The 19514-nt window shown below is 29.3% G+C and overlaps 2 protein-coding genes across 3 annotated transcripts in view; one reads left to right on the top strand and one right to left on the bottom strand.

The window, feature by feature from the left end:
* LOC135123440 (WD repeat-containing protein 81) overlaps positions 1–9815 on the bottom strand; it is a 57892-nt gene extending 48077 nt beyond the window's left edge. For both annotated transcript variants that reach the window (XM_064048076.1, XM_064048075.1), the window contains exons 1-2: positions 9541–9815; positions 8068–9492 (exon numbers count right to left, since the gene is read on the bottom strand). In XM_064048076.1, the coding sequence (XP_063904146.1) occupies positions 8068–9492; positions 9541–9641 (1526 nt within the window). In that variant the 5' untranslated portion in view covers positions 9642–9815. The remainder of the gene's footprint in view (positions 1–8067; positions 9493–9540) is intronic.
* Positions 9816–17619: 7804 nt separating this feature from the next.
* Positions 17620–19241, top strand: LOC135123030 (zinc finger X-chromosomal protein-like). Its single transcript, XM_064047530.1, has 2 exons — positions 17620–17677; positions 17998–19241. Exon 2 carries the CDS (start codon positions 18008–18010, stop codon positions 19190–19192), a length of 1185 nt encoding a protein of 394 aa, XP_063903600.1. The 5' UTR covers positions 17620–17677; positions 17998–18007; the 3' UTR covers positions 19193–19241.
* Positions 19242–19514: the final 273 nt, after the last annotated feature.

Consider the following 19514-nt stretch of genomic DNA (forward strand, 5'->3'; position numbering starts at 1 on the left):
TTTCAATATTTTGATTCTTTCATTTTTCGACTTCTGGATTTTTCGATTTTTATTTTTGGATTTTCAGTTTTTCGTTTTTTATACTTCAGATTTTTCAATTTTTCGATTGTTTTACATTTCAATTTCTCAATTTTTCAACTTTTCCATATTTTATTTTTTCAATTTTTAAATTTCTAGATTTTTCAATTTCTCGACTTTCCAGTTCTATATTTTAATTTTTCAATTTTCCGAATGTTTAAATTTTTTGAGATCTCGATTTATTGAGATTCGGATGTTTCGATGTTTTGATTGTTCAATCTCTCGCTTTATCAATTTTTCCATTCGATTTTGGCCTATTTCGGTTTCTCAATTTTTCGATTTTTCGACTTCTCGATTTTTTGGTCTTTTAATTTTTCGATTTCTCGATATCTCAGTTTTTGAATGTTACGATATTTCGATTTGTTGGTTTTTCGATTTTTTGGTTTTCAGTTTCTCGAGTTTTCGATGTTTCGATTTTTGATTTATCTGATTTTTCAATTTTTAAATTTTAGATTTTCGAATTTTTATTTTTTTGATATTTTGATGTTTGGATTTCTCCATTTTTCAGTTCCTCAATATTTTTTTATTTTTCAAATTTTGACGTTTCTGAAGTTTCAGTTTTCGGATTTCTCAATTAATCTATTTTTTTCCAAAGTTTCGATTTTTCAGTTCTTCAGTTCTTCAATTTTTCAATTTTTTAAGTTGCGATTTTTCGACTCTGCTTTTTTGACTTTTCTGTTTCTCAATTTTTTAATTTCCTAATTTTTGGATATTTCGTTCAATTTTGTGATTTTTCAGTTTTTCCATGTCTCAATTTTAACTTTTCAATTTTTAAGATACTAGGTTTTTCGATTTTTTGAGTTTTCAGTTCTTCTATATTTCAATTTTTCAATTTTCGGGATTTTTAAATTTTCGATTTTCCAATTTTTCGATGTTTCGATTTTTGGATTTCTCGGTTTTTAGATTTTTTACTTTTGGGCTTTTCAATTTCTGGATTTTCCAATTTTTCAATGTTCAGATTTTCCAGTTTTTCAATTTTTTAAATTGAATTGGATTTCTGGATTCTTCATTTTTGCGATATTTTAATTGTTCAATGTTTTAAATTTTAGATTTTTCGATTTTTTTACTTTTCAGTTCTTTTTTAGTATTTAAATTTTTCAATTTATCAAATTTTGACGTTAAATTTTCAGTTTTCTGATTTCTCAATTAATCTATTTTTGATTTCCCACTTCTCAAAATTTCGATTTTTCATTTCTTCCATTCTTCGATTTTTCGACTTCACTTTATTGGTTTTTCGATTTCTCAATTTTTGGATATTTCTTTCAGTTTTAATATTTTTCAATATTTTGATTCTTTGATTTTTCGACTTCTAGATTTTCGATTTTTTATTTTTGGATCTTCAGTTTTTCGTTTTTTATACTTCAGATTTTTCGATTGTTCTATATTTCAATTTCTCAATTTTTCAACTTTTCCATATTTAATTTTTTCAATTTTTAAATTTCTAGATTTTTCGATTTCTCGAGTTTCCAGTTCCATACTTTAATTTTTCAATTTTCCGAATTTTTAAATTTTTTGAGATCTCGATTTATTGAGATTCGGATGTTTCGATGTTTTGATTGTTCAATCTCTCGCTTTATCAATTTTTACATTCGATTTTGGCCTATTTTGGTTTCTCAATTTTTCGATTTTTCGACTTCTCAATTTTTTGGTCTTTTAATTTTTCGATTTCTCGATGTCTCAGTTTTTGAATTTTACGATACATATTTCGATTTATTGGTTTTTCGATTTTTTGGTTTTCAGTTTCTCGAGTTTTCGATGTTTCGATTTTTGATTTATCCGATTTTTCAATTTTTAAATTTTAGATTCTCGAATTTTAATTTTTTTGATTTTTTGATGTTTAGATTTCTCCATTTTTCAATTTTACAATATTTAAACTTTTCAATGTTTTAAATTTTCGATTTTTCAGTTCCTAAATATTTTTTTATTTTTCAAATTTTGACGTTTCTGAATTTTCAGTTTTCGGATTTCTCAATTAATATATTTTTTTATATTCCAATTTCTCCACTTTCCAAATTTTCGATTTTTCAGTTCTTCAGTCCTTCAATTTTTCAATTTTTTAAGTTTGCGATTTTTCGACTGCTTTTTTGACTTTTCTGTTTCTCAATTTTTTAATGTCCTAATTTTTGGATATTTCGTTCAATTTTATGATTTTTCAGTTTTTCGATGTCTCAATTTTAACTTTTCAATTCTTAAAATACTGGGTTTTTCGATTTTTTGAGTTTTCAGTTCTTCTATATTTAAATTTTTCAATTTTCGGAATTTTTAAATTTTCGATTTTCCAATTTTTCGATTTTTGGATTTCTCGGTTTTCAGATTTTTTACTTTTGGGCATTTCAATTTCTGGATTTTCCAATTTTTCAATGTTCCGATTTTTCAGTTTTTCAATTTTTTAAATTGAATAGGATGGATTTCTGGACTCTTCAATTTTGCGATGTTTTAGTTGTTCAATGTTTTAAATTTTTGATTTTTCGATTTCTCCATTTTTTGACTTTTCAGTCTTCAGTATTTAAATGTTTCAATTTATCAAATTTTGACGTTAAATTTTCAGTTTTCTGATTTCTCAATTAATCTATTTTTGATTTTCCCACTTTTCAAAGTTTCGATTTTTCAGTTCTTCAATTCTTCGATTTTTCGACTTAACTTTATTGGTTTTTCGATTTCTCAAGTTTTGGATATTTCTTTCAGTTTTGATATTTTTCATATTTTGATTCTTTGATTTTTCGACTTCTAGATTTTTCGATTTTTTATTTTTAGATTTTCAGTTTTTCGTTTTTTATACTTCAGATTTTTCAATTTTTCGATTGTTTTATATATCAATTTCTCAATTTTTCAACTTTTCTATATTTTATTTTTTCAATTTTTAAATTTCTAGATTTTTCAATTTCTCCAGTTTCCAGTACTATATTTTAATTTTTCAATTTTCCGAATTTTTAAATTTTTTGAGATCTCGATTTATTGAGATTCGGATGTTTCGATGTTTTGATTGTTCAACCTCTCGCTTTATCAATTTTTCCATTCGATTTTGGCCTATTTCGGTTTCTCAATTTTTCGATTTTTCGATTTCTCGACTCCTCGATTTTTTGGTCTTTTGATTTTTCGATTTCTCGATGTCTCAGTTTTTGAATTTTACGATATTTCGATTTTTGATTTATCCGATTTTTCAATTTTCCAATTTTTTAAATTTTCGACTTCGCGATTCGTTGATTTTTCAGTTTTTCGATTTTTAACTTTTAGATTTTCAGATTTTGATTTTTTTTGATTTTTTGATGTTTGGATTTCTCCATTTTTCAATTTTAGAATATTTTAACTTTTCAATGTTTTAAATTTTCGATTTATCGATTTTTCAGTTCTTCAATATTTTTTTATTTTTCAAATTTTGACGTTTCTGAATTTTCAGTTTTCGGATTTCTCAATTAATTTATTTTTTTATATTCCCATTTCTTCACTTCCTAAAGTTTCGATTTTCAGTTCTTCAGTTCTTCAATTTTTCGATTTTTTAAGTTTGCGATTTTTCGACACTGCTTTTTTGACTTTTCTGTTTCTCAATTTTTTAATTTCCTAATTTTTGGATATTTCGTTCAATTTTGTAATTTTTCAATTTTTCAATGTCTCAATTTTAACTTTTCAATTTTTAAAATACTAGGTTTTTTCGATTTTTTGAGTTTTCAATTCTTCTATATTTCAATTTCTCAATTTTCGGAATTTTTAAATTTTCGATTTTCCAATTTTTCGATGTTTCGATTTTTGGATTTCTCGGTTTTAAGATTTTTTACTTTTGGGCTTTTCAATTTCTGGATTTTCCAATTTTTCAATGTTCCGATTTTTCAGTTTTTCAATTTTTTAAATTGAATTGGATTTCTGGATTCTTCAATTTTGCGATATTTTAATTGTTCAATGTTTTAAATTTTAGATTTTTCGATTTCTCGTTTTTTGACTTTTCAGTTCTTCAGTATTTAAGTTTTTCAATTTATCAAATTTTGACGTTAAATTATCAGTTTTCTGATTTCTCAATTAATCTATTTTTGATTTTCCCAATTCTCAGTTTCGATTTTTCAGTTCTTCAATTCTTCGATTTTTCGAATTTCACTTTATTGGTTTTTCGATTTCCCAATTTTTGGATATTTCTTTCAGTTTTGATATTTTTCAATATTTTGATTCTTTGATTTTTCGACTTCTAGATTTTTCGATTTTTAATTTTGAATTTTAAGTTTTTCGTTTTTTATAGTTTAGATTTTTCAATTTTTCGATTGTTTTATATTTCAATTTCTCAATTTTTCAACTTTTCCATATTTAATTTTTTCAATTTTTAAATTTCTAGATTTTTCAATTTCTCGAGTTTTCAGTTCTATATTTTAATTTTTCAGTTTTTCGATTTTTAAATTTTAGATTTTCGAATTTTTATTTTTTTGATTTTTTGATGTTTGGACTCCTCCATTTTTCAATTTTACGATATTTCAACTTTTCAATGTTATAAATTTTCGATTTTTCGATTTTTCAGTTCTTCAATATTTTTGTTATTTTTCAAATTTTGACGTTTCTGAATTTTCACTTTTCGGGTTTCTCAACTAATCTATTTTTTTATATTCCCGTTTCTCCACTTCCTAAAGTTTCGATTTTTCAGTTCTTCAGTTCTTCAATTTTTCAGGTTTTTGATATTTCAATTTTTCGATTTTTTAAGTTTGCGATTTTTCGACTCTGTTTTTTCGACTTTTCTGTTTCTCAATTTTTTGATTTCCTAATTTTTGGATATTTCGTTCAATTTTGTGATTTTTCAGTTTTTCGATGTCTCAATTTTAACTTTTCAATTTTTAAAATACTAGGTTTTTTCGATTTTTTGAGTTTTCAGTTCTTCTATATTTCAATTTTCCAATTTTCGGAATTTTTAAATTTTCGATTTTCCAATTTTTCGATGTTTCAATTTTTGGATTTCTCGGTTTTTAGATTTTTTACTTTTGTGCTTTTCAATTTCTGGATTTTCCAATTTTTCAATGTTCCGATTTTTCAGTTTTTCAAATTTTTAAATTGAAATGGATTTCTGGATTCTTCAATTTTGCGATATTTTAATTGTTCAATATTTTAAATTTTAGATTTTTCGATTTCTCGATTTTTTGACTTTTCAGTTCTTCAGTATTTAAATTTTTCAATTTATCAAATTTTGACGTCAAATTTTCAGTTTTCTGATTTCTCAATTAATCTATTTTTGATTTTCCCACTTCTCGATTTTTCAGTTTTTCAATTCTTCGATTTTTCGACTTCACTTTATCGGTTTTTCGATTTCTCAATTTTTGGATATTTCTTTCAGTTTTGATATTTTTCAATATTTTGATTCTTTGATTTTTCGACTTCGAGATTTTTCGATTCTTATTTTTGAATTTTCAGTTTTTCGTTTTTTATACTTTAGATTTTTCAATTTTTTGATCGTTTTATATTTCAATTTCTCAATTTTTCAACTTTTCCATATTTTATTTTTTCAATTTTTAAATTTCTAGATTTTTCAATTTTTCGAGTTTCCAGTTCTATATTTTAATTTTTCAGTTTTTCGATTTTTAAATTTTAAATTTTCGAATTTTTATTTTTTTGATTTTTTGATGTTTGGATTTCCCCATTTTTCAATTTTACGATATTTCAACTTTTCAACGTTTTAAGTTTTCGATTTTTCGATTTCTCGATGTCTCAGTTTTTGAATTTTACGATATTTCGATTTTTTGGTTTTCAGTTTCTCGAGTTTTCGATGTTTCGATTTTTGATTTATCCGATTTAAAACTATTTTAGGCATTTTCTTTTTAAATAATGTCGCAATGATCTGTGAATCTGTCACAATGACAAATTATCTATGCTGACAAAATTAAAACATTTGTTTGCTGATCTAATAAATGAAGTAAAGTCGCGATCTTTTCTATAGAACCACTCCCTAGTGTAAATTTTCAAAATTTGTTTGGTGTAAGTGACCTTGACGGGTTTCTGGGGGAAAACATATGTGTCAAAAATTTGACAGGTTAGATGGCCCCATTGTCAATGTAGATATTTTATTTTAATAAATAGATGAACAGAACATACAGTCTGCACGGGATACAGTGCGGCATAACTGAGGGCAACCGAAACATTCGTGTTGTGCTAGTTTCAGAGATTTCTTAGTAACCTAGATACGGTGATCCTATGCAAAAGCGAACATACGTTCTTGGCCAACATGTACACTATGCGTTTTGCTTTCCATCTTCTTTTACAGCATGGGAACGCAGGAGTATGATTTTGTAGGTCTTTGTTTAAACCTAGCAATTTACGATTTTGCGCAGTAAACCCTTAAATTCTGCTAGCGCAAGTCGGTTCTTAATTGCTTAATTCATACAATCGCCGGTGTTTGTGTGTTTGTTAGTTTGTTCTAAGAGATTTCTTAGGTTATAAGATTTATATCACGGTTATAAGTTTAAATTGCATAGAATTTCTAAAAATGGGTTACAGAGTATGTGTTGTATGCAAAGAAAGATCTAATAATTCTTTTGTTTCGCAAAAATATTACAAAGATTTTTAATAATCCCGACATGAACAATCAGTGCATTTCTCAGGGATTACTAGATAATCACAAAATACAATTGATGAAGGCAATAGCGCAAATTTAAAATTATTAATTTAAAAGTCCGCTTGCAACACGAAGCAAAACTGGTAAATTTTGCTTCAAAACAAGCGAAAATAAGAAGTAAATTAGTAAAATACATTTTATTTAATAATGAGTAACTAAGATTACATTAAATCACCAATATTTAATAATAATGTTAATAAATTTATACCACAGCTGTGCGTCTTTTTTCTTTTTCGTTTTAAGCTCTCAACATTGTGCATGCAAATAAATACAATACGACTCTCTATTTATGTTAGAAACGTTCGTGGCAACAAAAACTTTTGACTATAAGAAAATTGTATTATGTCATTTTTCAAGAGTTTCGCCGGTGTGAATGATAAAGAAAAAGTACGAAAAAAGGGAGGTCGACAGTCAAATTTATTCCAACGATCTTGTCCGTGTAATATTTTAATCTTAACATTACAAATCATTTTGGAGATTGCTTAGAAACTTTTCGTTTGCCACTTGTTAAAAAACTCGAGTTATGATTCTCTTTTATACCATTTTAAATCAGTGCGCCAAATTATGAACCAATGTTAACAGTCGCTAGAATTAGACGAAGATAACACTAGTATGTAGTGCACATTACAACGAGTAAGAGAAAGACAGAGAATTGAAAGTATGTCGACACTATTTTCATACATGTTGTTCCACACTTTGCTGTCCATTGCCGTATCTAGGTTACTAAGAAATCTCTGGCTAGTTTCGATTGCCATATCATTTACCGCTACCAACCACGTTCGGCGTAAAGTACTAGATGACAGGGCTACCAACTTGACTTTTTATCGAGTGGTTCCGTAGAAATGACCGCTACTGTAGAAAAGTGGCATCCAGCTCAAAGCAAATGTCAATCAGACTACTGACAGACAAAAAACTAAATCATCAAATCAGTTTATCCAACTTAAAGAAAAAATATCAAAGCCTACTTTACTGTATAAAAATCGTGAATGGATAATATGATATACAGAGTCATCAAAATTGATTGAGAGAGTTGGTAAACCTGAACTTGAATAATTTGGTTTATTAAGTTGTATAAAAATATTAGCTGTCAGATTTGAAGTTTCAAGTTTCAAATTTCAAAACTCAGTGGCGTCTTTTTTTGACTTTTTTTTTGGTAAAAACATTAGTTGTCAGATTTGAAGTTTCTAATTTTTGTCACGCCACTGAATTCATTGCCATATAATCTTAAACAAATCTGTCATAAGGTTGACAAACTTCACGACAAAAACAGGGGGTACCAACTCTCTCAATCAATTTTGATGACCCTGTATATGATAATATGTGATCAAGTGGTCACTCCATCTGTTCAATAAACGCATATATTGTCTCAACTATATTATTATTATTATTATTATTATTATTAGAGTACGTACTTGTAGCCGAAGGTTAGGTCAATCCAATGATGCAACCTCTCCGACACGTGCACGCTCTCCAGCGCCTCCCTATGCTTTTCAATAAAATCCTCCGGGCCCGAACACCACCCCGGAACCTCCAAATCCTCCAAATCGTCATGGATGCTCCGAAAAACCCCCGCATCTGTAAAAAACTCCGGGATGCACTCATCTGGAGTCCACTCCTGCATCCTCTGGATCGAACTCGGGTACTCCGCAGGAACCCACACGGTCCTCACGTTCTTGCAAAGAACCGACTTCGGGGTTCTCCTCGCCATGTACACATAGTACGTAATCGAAGATAGCACATCCGACACATGATGAGCCACTTGAGACTGGGGGTTGTCGTACGTGAGATCCAGCTGCCTGTCCCCCTTATTAATCCGGTACTTCGATTTTTTCAAATCGCGCCAGTTCTTCCCACACCGTGACGCAAAATCCGTGACCCACGGAAACACGTGGTGGCAATTTGGGTCGCCGAGTTTGCGCCCCGAGAGCTTATTTAACGCCGAAATATACGTAAAGTTCGAAATCTGCCCTTCCACCCACAATTGGCACAGCTCCTGCAAACTTTCGTTCGAAACTTGGACTTTATCATAAGTTTTCATACCACAGCTTTCACACTTTAGGTTTAAGTCAAATTTGTGGCCGTTCTTGCGGCAGTCAGGAATGTGTCTTTTCGCATCAGTTTTAGCGATTTCTTGGACGTAAATGTTCGACTGGATGCTCGGGATTATATAAATCCACATATCTTCAGTCAGGTAAATATCACTCAGAGAAATATCACCCAGTGTGAGGCTGCGATCATGCATTGACTTCAACGTTTGTAACAACTGGTAGATTATAAACAACGATTTGGCGTAACACTTATTCAGAATTGCCGGACTGAAAGTCACGCAGTCTTTGAGGTTATGTTCCAGAAACGGTACATGTAGGACAAATATTGCGTTTAAGGTTTCTACGGCGCAGCCTGCAGGCAGGATGTTCAAGTGAACGTCGAAAGGCTTCGATGCTTCCGGACTCGTTCGAGAATCACAAACATTGATTATCGGACACCCATAAATTCTCGTGATTATCTCCCTTAAAACATCATTGTACTCCACAAGATTAATCTGAGTCTCTTTGTTCATTTCGGTTTTACAATTGTACTTCTTGTACGCTTCTTTCCACAAGTTTTTGTAGTTGGTTTGGTGAATGTATTGCATTAACTGGCAGAATAATAAAGGGGGGTCGTCTCTGACTAGAGTCCGAATGCGTGGAAGAGGAATCACGTTTACGTCGCGCTTCTTAAAAACCGAAACGAATATTTTCGTCCACGACGAGCCCAATTCGTCGTCGTTTACTGGCCAGGATTCGAAACGCCCCCTTTCCGTGAATTCGGTCAGTTTCGAGTATTTCACCAGCGACCTGTAACAACCACGTAATTAAAAATTCACGTTTCTGGCACGTATTTACTTGAGCCATAATTTATGCACTAGTGCCACGAAGCAGCCCTCTTTGTTCGTGTGTTTGAGGTATTTTTTTGGTACACCCAGCTCCTCAAAGATGTTTTCCATTTTTCGTGGATTGTCAGAGACGTTCGAATTTTCTACACTTAAAGAATGAGAATGAGATGTCGGAATGCATTTTTTGTATTTATGTTGCGGTTTAGAAAGTTGAGATCATTTTTGTGTACAAAACAAAGTTATAAATTTATATAACATAACCTCAAATTATGAATCATCAAAGTGGCAGCTGACAGGGGCGCAGGGCTGCCACAAGGCTGCCAATCAAGGAATCTGTACATGTTACTGTCTTTTTTTTTTCTGTTTAAAATTAAGCATTAGTTTCGGAAGTATTAAATAACTAAAGATCGGATTTATATGCACAAATATTTGCTAAAATATGCGCATTATTATGCACAAAATTCCTTCGAAATATGCACAGTTTTTGGCAAATATGCTCAGTTTTATGCTCATATGGAATTTAAAATCGGCCAGGAAAGAAAAAACAATAAACTACAAACAAAAAACACGAAAAAATGGTTTTTCAAAACATGCAATAAAATGCAAATTGCGTTTAAACAGTCATTTAATTACAGCGGTCATTTATTATTTAATAACGTTTAATTTTTTCTATTTCTAAATATAAGTTGCACAAGTTATGATAAGAACATATCAAGTCATCGCAGTCTACATCGTGATCAACAAAGAACAATTTTCTTTCTTATTATTGTAATGATGAATATGTTGACCCATTTATACATATTTTTCATCCTTGAGATTATTGGTCAGCCTTAGCAGGCCACCGATTGGTTTCAGTAAAACTATTTAGATCACTATCTATGTAGGTACTCTAGATAACGACACAATGATTTAGATAAACCATCATTAGAAAAACATTAAGAAGTAGTTACAAATAACCATTATGGGCATGTTATTACCTACCCTAATTTACCTCTACAACAGTAAGGAAATCTCGCAAATGATTAATTCTTCATTTCAGTTCAGTTATCAAAATTTATGTTGCCTCTAAAAACCAATGTACTTCTTTCAAATTTTTGGAAAAACATTGAACACAACTGTGATTTAGTGACTACATGTGTTCATTTACTTCAAAAAATGGATGACGTTATTCGAAATTTATGTCATCGACAAACAATTCGTCGTCTGAGAACTTGTTTGATCTACAGACCAGAGCGCACTCAGGCCAATGTCGATTCTAAGCATTCAGAAATGTTTCAACTTTCCAACTCTCAGTTTTTCGAAATTTTAGTTTGGGGATTTTTCAGTTTATTTATTATTCAATTTTTGGATTTTAAAATTTTTCAATTTTTGACTTTCATAAACTCTTAATATGTCGATTTTTCAATTAACTGATTTTTCAGGTTTCGATTTTTCAACTACACTTTTTTGATTTTTCGATTTCTTAATTGTTCAATTTTTAATTTCTCAGTTTTTGGACCTGAAATGTCCAATGTTTCCGTTTTACGTTTTTCCAATTTTTCTCCTCTACAATTGTACGATTTTTAAATATTTTGATTTTTCAATTTTTCAAATTTAAATTTTATAAACTCTCAGGTTTTAGATTCTTCATTTCTTCGATTCTTCAATTTTTCATTTTTTGAAGTTTTGGTTTTTCGACTACACTTTTTTGACTTTTTGATTTCTCAATTTTTCAATTTTTTGATTTTTCACTTTTTGGATATTTCAGTTTTTCCGTTCTTCAGTTTTTCTTTTATTTTTCAATTTTTCGAAATTTCGGTTTAGGGATTTTTCAGAATTCAATTTCTGGATTTTTCAATTTTTCAAATTTTCAAGTTTTCGATTTTCAGTTTTTCGATTTCTCAATTTTCCGATGTTTCAATTTTACGTTTTCAAATTTTTCTCCTTTTCAATGTTACGATTTTTAAATATTTCGATTATTCAAATTCTCAATTTTTCGATTTTTCATTTAATCGATGTTTTGATTTTCCCATTTCTTGACTTTCGACTGTTTCGATTTACGAGTTCTTCAATTCTTCGATTTTTCGATTTTGCAGGTTTTTGATTTTTCAATTTTTCAATTTTTTTAAGATTTCGATATTTCGATTTCACTTTTTTGATTTTTCAATTTCTCAATTTTTCGAATTTTTATATTCTGAGTTTTTGGATATTCCAGTTTTGAGATTTTTCAATATTTCTATTCTTCGACTTTCCCATTTTTGACTTCTGGTTTTTTCGATGTGCCGATTTTTCAACTTTTTGATATTTTAATTTTTCAATATTTTTTATAATTTTAGATTTTTCGATATCTCTATTTTTCATTGCAATTCTTCAATATTTCAATTTTTCAAATGTTTCGATTTTCTTAATCGTAGGATTTTTCGACTTTCCGGTTTTAGATTTTGTTTTTCAATTGTCGTTTTCTCAATTTTTCGATTTTTCAATTAATCGATTTTTCGACTTTATTTTTTTGATTTTTCGATTTCTTAATTTTTCGACTTTTTGGATATCAGTTTTCGGATTTTTCAATTTTTCCATTTTTCAGTTCTTCGATATTTCAGTTTTGGGATTTTCCAATATTTCGATTCTTCGACTTTTCGATTTTTGACTCCTGGATTTTTTAGTTTTTAAAATTTTAGATTTGTCGATTTTTCATTTCAGCTCTTCAATATTTCAATTTTTCAAGTTTTCGAATTTTTCAGATGTTTCGATTTCTTAATCTTTTGATTTTTCGACTTTTCTGTTTTAGATTTTCTGTTTTCCAATTGTCGTTTTTTCAAATTTTCGGTTTTTCAATTTTTCAAATTTGACTTTTATAAACTCTCAATTTTTCAATAATTAATCGATGTTTTGATTTTCCCATTTCTTGACCTTCGAGTGTTTCAATTTTCATCGTCTTCAATTCTTCAATTTTTTGATTTTTCAGGTTTTTGATTTTTCAATTTTTCGATTTTTTTAAGGTTTCTATTTTTCGACTTCACTTTTTGATTTTTCGATTTTTCAGTTTTTCGATATTTCAGTTTTGGGATTTTTCAATATTTCGATTCTTCAACTGTTCTATTTTTGACTTCTGGATTTTTCGATGTGTCTACCTTTTTACTTTTTCGATGTTTCAATTTTTCAAGTTTTCGAATTTTTCAAATGTTTTGATTTCTTAATCTTTTGATTTTTCGACTTCACGGTTTTAGATTTTCTGTTTTTCAATTGTCGTTTTGTCAAATTTTCGATTTTTCAATTTTTCAAATTTGACTTTTATAAACTCCTAATTTTTCGATTTTTCAATTAATGGATGTTTTGATTTTCCCATTTCTTGACCCTCGAGTGTTTCGATTTTCCTGTTCTTCAATTCTTTAATTTTTCGATTTTTCAGGGTTTTGATTTTTCAATTTTTCGATTTTTTAAGGTTTCGATGTTTCGACTTCACTCTTCTGATCTTTCGACTTTTTAGATTCTCAGTTTTTGGATATTTCAGTTCTCGGATTTTTCAGTTTTTCCATTTTTCAGTTTTTCGATAATTCAGTTTTGGGATTTTTCATTTTTTCGATGTTTCAATTTCTTTACTTTTTCAATTTTTCAATTTTTCCCTTTCTTAATCTTTCGATTTTTCAACTTCTCGGTTTTAGATTTTCTGTTTTTCAATTGTTGTTTTTTCAAATTTTCCATTTTATAATTTTTCGTTTTTTAAATTTTTCGATTTTTCAATGTTTTGATTGCCCGATTTAGTTTACCATTTTTCAGGTTTTCTTTAATTTTTTGGTTTTTCGATATTTCAGTTGTGACGGGCTTGGGAGATTTTCAAAATTAACTTTTGTTAATTTATTATATATAAAACTGTAAAACTCTTGTCGTGGACCTTGTGCCCGACATATAGTGAAAATATTATTTATTTGTTCGTAGGCTGGTTTGTGATGATGGTAACACATTCTAGTGACTGGACAAAGGGACTACTTCAAGTATATGCATTTTGCTTAAATGAATAATTATATTTAATTTAGAAATGAGTATGTACAAAAGAGATTTAGTCATATGAGAATAATTTGGTATAACAATAAATTGTAGTGTAGTTTAATATGCCAATATAATTATCAGAAAATGAACTTCAGTATTAAAACATTTTTAAATAAATTCAAGAAAACTTTGTAACTTTGAAACTAAATCTTTGAAAGCATAATAAAACAATCGTTTAAAAAAAATCTAAAACAAAAATATAACAAAACTCAAAATTGGTACCATAACTCAAAATTTGGTAACATAACTCAAAATTTGGTAACAACTCAAAAATTTGTAACAACTCAAAAATTTGGTAAGGAACATTATAGTAGTTGCGTGGTCAGCGTTCATCCAACAATATAACTGTTTAACTAATAATTTCAATGCAAATTAATCTTTAAAAATAGATCTAATTCTCAAAACGTTATCCAATCGAGAATACAAAGGGCGATTTATCATCAAAATTAAATTGAACTTTAAAAATATTAATAAAAACAAAACTTTGAACTTTTTATGAAATCGTGCACATTTTTGGAGATGTCAACACTTACCCCTTTGTGTCACAACACAAACACACACTAAACAGGCAACTGGCTAGAGGACTCTGATCGTTTTTGGATCTTTCGAACTTTTATAAGTAAAGACCACTCCAAAGGAGTTGTTTTCGCAAAATTGTTTACTAGTTACCAGTTTATTTGGGGATTCGTAAAAGTATTTGTGTTTCCACCAAATTTAGGCTTAATTAACTGTAATATGAAGATTTTTAGTGGCAAAATGTGCTTTTTGTTAAAATTAACAAATTTAAACCATGAAATTATAAAACTGGACAAAGACATCGTGTCCAGCCAAACGGCGCCAATATTTAACTGTGAAATTATAAACCTTGATTAGAATGGTGTGAAATCATAAAATCCAAGTTTCACAAGGACAACCTTGATTTTTACGACAATGACGATTGTTCTGATTCATACCAACATCTCCAAAAATAAGTAAATTTATCGCCCGTTACACAGTTTTGGAATTTTTCAATATTTCGATTCTTCGACTTTTCAATTTTTGACTCCTGGATTTTTCGATGTGTCGATTTTTCAATTTTTCGATTTTTAAATTTTAGAATTTTCAATTTTTAAAATTTTAGATATTTCTATTTCTCGATTTTTCATTTCAGTTCTTCGATATTTCAGTTTTTTCAGTTTTCGAAGTTTTCAAATGTTTTGATTTCTTAATCTCTTGATTTTTCGACTTCCCGGTTTTAGATTTTCCGTTTTCCAATTGTCATTTTTTCAAATTTTCTATTTTTCAATTTTTCAAATTGACTTTTATAAACTCTCAATTTTTCGATTTTTTAATGAATCGATGTTCTGATTTTCCCATTTCTTGACCTTCGATTGTTTCGATTTTCCTCCTACTTTTATTTTTTGATTTTTCAGGTTTTTAATTTTTCAATTTTTTTTTTAGGTTTCGATATTTCGACTTCACTTTTTTGATTTTTCGATTTCTCAATTTTTCGACTTTTTAGATTCTCAGTTTTGGACTTTTTCAATTTTTCGATTCTACAGTTTTTCTTTCATTTTTCAATTTTTCGATATATCAGTTTTCGGATTTTTCAATATTTTATTCTTCGACTGTTTCATTTTTGACATCTGGATTTTTCAAATTTTCGATTTTTAAATTTTAGATTTCTCAATTTTGGTATTTTAATTTTTCAATATTTATAATTTTAGATTTTTCGATTTCTCGATTTTTCATTTCAGTTCTTCAATATTTCAATTTTTCAAGTTTTCGAATTTTTCAAACGTTTTGATTTCCTAAACTTTGGATTTTTAGACTTCCCGGTTTTAGATTTTCTGTTTTTCAATTGTCGTTTTCTCAAATTTTTGATTTTTCAATTTTTCGTATTTGACTTTTATAAACTCTCAATTTTTCGATTTTTCAATTAAGCGGTATTTCGACTTCACTTTTTTGATTTTTCGATTTCTCAATTTTTAGACTTTCTAGATTCTCAATTTTTGGATATTTCAGTATTGGGATTTTTCAGTTTTTGGATTTGTCAGTTTTTCTTGCGTTTTTCGGTTTTTCGATATTTCAGTTTCGGAATTTTTCAATTTTTAATATTTCTATTCTTCGATTTTCCCATTTTTGACTTCTGGATTTTTCTGTGTCGATTTTTTACTTTTTCGATTTTTCAATTTTTCGATTTCTCGAGATTTTTAATTTCAATTCTTCAATATTTCAATTTTTCAAATGTTTCTATTTCTTAATCTTACGATTTTTCGACTTCCCGATTTTAGATTTTCTGTTCTTCAATTGTCGTTTTTTCAGTTTTTCGATTTTTAAATTTTAGATTTTTCAGTTTTTTGATATTTTAATTTTTCGATGTTTAAAATTTTAGATTTTTCAAATTCTCGATTTTTCATTTCAGTTCTTCGATATTTCAGTTTTTCAAGTTTTCAAATTTTTCAAATGTTTCGATTCCTTAATCTTTTGATTTTTCGACTTCCCGGTTTTAGATTTTCTGTTTTTCAATTGTCGTTTTTTCAAATTTTCGATTTTTCAATTTTTCAAATTTGACTTTTATAAATTTTTCGACTTTTCAATTAATCGATGTTTTGATTTTCCCATTTTTTGACCTTCGAGTGTTTCGATTTTCCTGTTCTTCATTTTTTTAATTTTTCAATTTTTCAGGTTTCGATTTTTCATTTTTTCAATTTTTTGGGGTTTCTATTTTTCGACTTCACTTTTTTGATTTTTCGATTTTTCAGTTTTGGGATTTTTCAATATTTCGAATCTTCGACTTTTGACTTCTGGATTTTTCTGTGTCGATTTACTTTTTCCAATTTGAAATTTTTCGATTTTTAAATTTTATATTTTTCAGTTTTTTGATCTTTTAATTTTTCAATTATTTAAAATTTTGGATTTTTCGATTTCTCGATTTTTCATTTCAGTTCTTCGATATTTCTTTAGTTTTCGAAGTTTTCAAATGTTTTGATTTCTTAATCTTTCGATTTTTCGACTTCCCGGTTTTAGATTTTCTGCTTTTCAATTCTTTACTTTTTTGATTTTTCAGGTTTTTGATTTTTCTATTTTTCGACTTCACTTTTTTGTTTTCTCGATTTTTCGACTTTTCTATTTTTGACTTCTGGATTTCTCGATGTGTCTACTTTTTTTTTATTTTTCAATTTTTGGGGTTTTAAATTTGAAATTTTTCAGTCTTTTGATATTTTAATATTTCAATATTTCTTAATCTTTCGATTTTTCGACTTCCCGGTTTTAGATGTTCTGTTTTTCAATTTTTCGTTTTTTCAAATTTTCGATTTGTTAATTTTTCATTTCCCTTTATCGAGATCTGATTGCTCGGTTTTTCGATTTATCAGTTTTTCAATTTTTTATTTTAGCCTATTTCGGTTTCTCAGTTTTTCCATTTTTTCGTTTTTTGATTTTTCCGCTTTCCCAATTTTCCAACTTTCAACTTTTTGTTTTTTCGATTTCGCAATTTTTCGATTTTTCAATCTCTCAATATTTCAATTCTTCAATTTTTCGAATTTTTAAGTTTTTTGATTTCTCGATTTATCAAGATTTGGATTTTTCGCTTATCCGGTTTTTAAATTTTTATTTTATCATATTGTGCACATTTTGCGTAGAATTTATTCAGCAAAATTTTAAGATGTTTATCATCAATTTTTTGGAGGGGATAAGCAAATATACTTTGATTAAAAATTTATCATGCTTATCATAACTTGAAATTGCAAAATGTTGTTTCATGATTTTGACTTTTTTTTCCAAAAATCTGGACGTTTTGGTTTGTTCACTTGATAAAAAGTAAGGTTGGCAACGTGACCTACTACTATTAAATACGCTCTAATTACTGTTGTGCCTGAATACTTTTCCTGAAATCACAACTTATTAAAATAATAATAATAAAACTGACCTAAATGTTTTTTGTGTTGCTGTCTGCTAGAACAGTGCTGCCAACGTAATCTCTTTCATGAAAACCGATAAGACCCCCTCTATGACTTTCTCCACCGTATCGGAATTTCTAAACCAGGTAAGAAGTAATAAGAACACTTGTTGCTTGTTAGTGTGCCGGTGTTGGTCATTGGGTTCGCCAGAAGTGTTGCTACGTTGTGAGCTAATATTAGGTAAATAAATTTTAAAACTACCATCCTGGTCATTATTTACTTCAGGTCTCAGCATTTTTCGAAAAATGAATTATATATTGACATACTACACCATCCTGATATTGTAGTTCACACATTCGTTTCTTGCAAAAACATTTATTTTGACGTTTAATCTGTTTTATAGGCAACTCAATAAACATGTAATTACACTCAAAGACTAAATAATCCACCAAACAAGAATTTCCACGTTTAAAAATCAGACATAAACTGCGATCTAAAGTAAAGAATTGCCGCAACTTTTTTCAATACAGTGTACATATATAAGTTTCATAAAATTTTAGGGCAACGAATATGCCGACCTTGGAATTTTCAAACCGCCACAAATTTCAAAAATTAAAAACTCAAAACTATGGAATGGTCCACAACTGCAAGAAGTGCACCTACGTCACTAAATCATTATTTTCCATAATAAACCACATCAAGCGCCATCGTATTCCAAAGTCCTTGAAATCATTCGATTGCACGAAGAGCACCCCAGAAACATTTCTTTGCAAAGACTGTAATTTCAGCACATTCGAAACCATAGAGTTTAACACTCACGTTAAAACTCACAAAACCGAAATCAAGATTGAAAAACCTGAACAAGAAAGAGAGAAAGAAAATCGTGAAGTGGAAAACAACAAGCAAGAAAAGGTCCACCAACAGAAGAAAACCAAAAAATACCACAAATGCGATGAATGTGAGTTTAAATCCATTCGCAAATATGGTGTAACGAGACACAAACTGGCCAAACACGTCCATACTGACATAAACTGGCACCAGTGTAAAAAGTGTCCATATCGCTCCAAATTCCAAGAACACCTTAAAGGCCACATTTCCCGGAAACACGCATCTCCGGATGCCAAAAGTTACCGCTGCCACCAGTGTTCGCAACAATTCAAACAAAAGTACTACTTGCAAAAACACATATCCATTCAGCACCCAGCCTCAGACAGCCTCAAACTGTTTCACTGTGAAGACTGTTCCTTCAGTACTACCGTACACGCGTGGTTAAAAACCCACATCAAACGACAACATTCAGCCAGCGATGAGTGGTTCAACTGCACCCAGTGTGCTTTCCGCACCCAAAAAAAGCACCAGCTTAGTAGTCACATGGTGAAGCATAAAGGTGTTCTATATTCGTGCGAAGAGTGTTCTTTTCAGACGAAATACAGGAAGACTTTGCGGACTCACGTGGTGTATAAGCACACAGAAGGAAAAGATGTGAAGTGGTTTATATGCCATTTGTGCTCGTATAAGAGCAAGACGAAGGGTAATTTGAAGTGTCACATTATTTTGGTGCATAAGCCGGAGAATGCGGAGTGGTTTAAGTGCGATAAATGCCCGTTTGAAGCCAAGTTGAAGAGCCGGATGAAGGCACATGCTTTGGTACATGTGGATAAAAAGGTGGTGAAATGCGACGAGTGTAAGTTCAGGACGAAGTGTGAGTCGTACTTGCGGAAGCATCAGTTGAGGAAACATCTGACGAAGGATTAGTGTGTGTTTTAGTAGTGTCATAAGTTGAAAGTTTGTTATTGTAGAAATACATGCGAAAAATAGATAAAGTTTTATTATTATTCATGTTTTCAAGATTGGTAGTCATTACTAATGTCACTGTCAAAAGATTTTTTCAGTTTCTTGTCGCGTCTTATCTCAATTATGATGACTTTTTTATTCGTCGGGTTTGTAAAACATGTTTAAGTTAAAAATAAGCCCCACCCACCCGGCCCAACCTCAATTGTGATGAATTGTTCATTTCATCGGAAGAATGTCACGTAGACATTTGTTTGATTTGAATGAGTTTATCGTCCCAAAATAG

The sequence above is a fragment of the Zophobas morio genome, unplaced genomic scaffold (genome assembly GCF_036711695.1).
Source record: "Zophobas morio isolate AGI-343-1 ecotype UQ-CSIRO unplaced genomic scaffold, CSIRO_AGI_Zmor_V1 ptg000006l, whole genome shotgun sequence".
Taxonomy (NCBI): Eukaryota; Metazoa; Arthropoda; class Insecta; order Coleoptera; family Tenebrionidae; genus Zophobas; species Zophobas morio.

Excerpts from the sequence above, each read along its gene's own strand:
- LOC135123030 (XM_064047530.1), top strand. The coding sequence starts at position 18,008 with ATGCCGACCTTGGAATTTTCAAACCGCCACAAATTTCAAAAATTAAAA.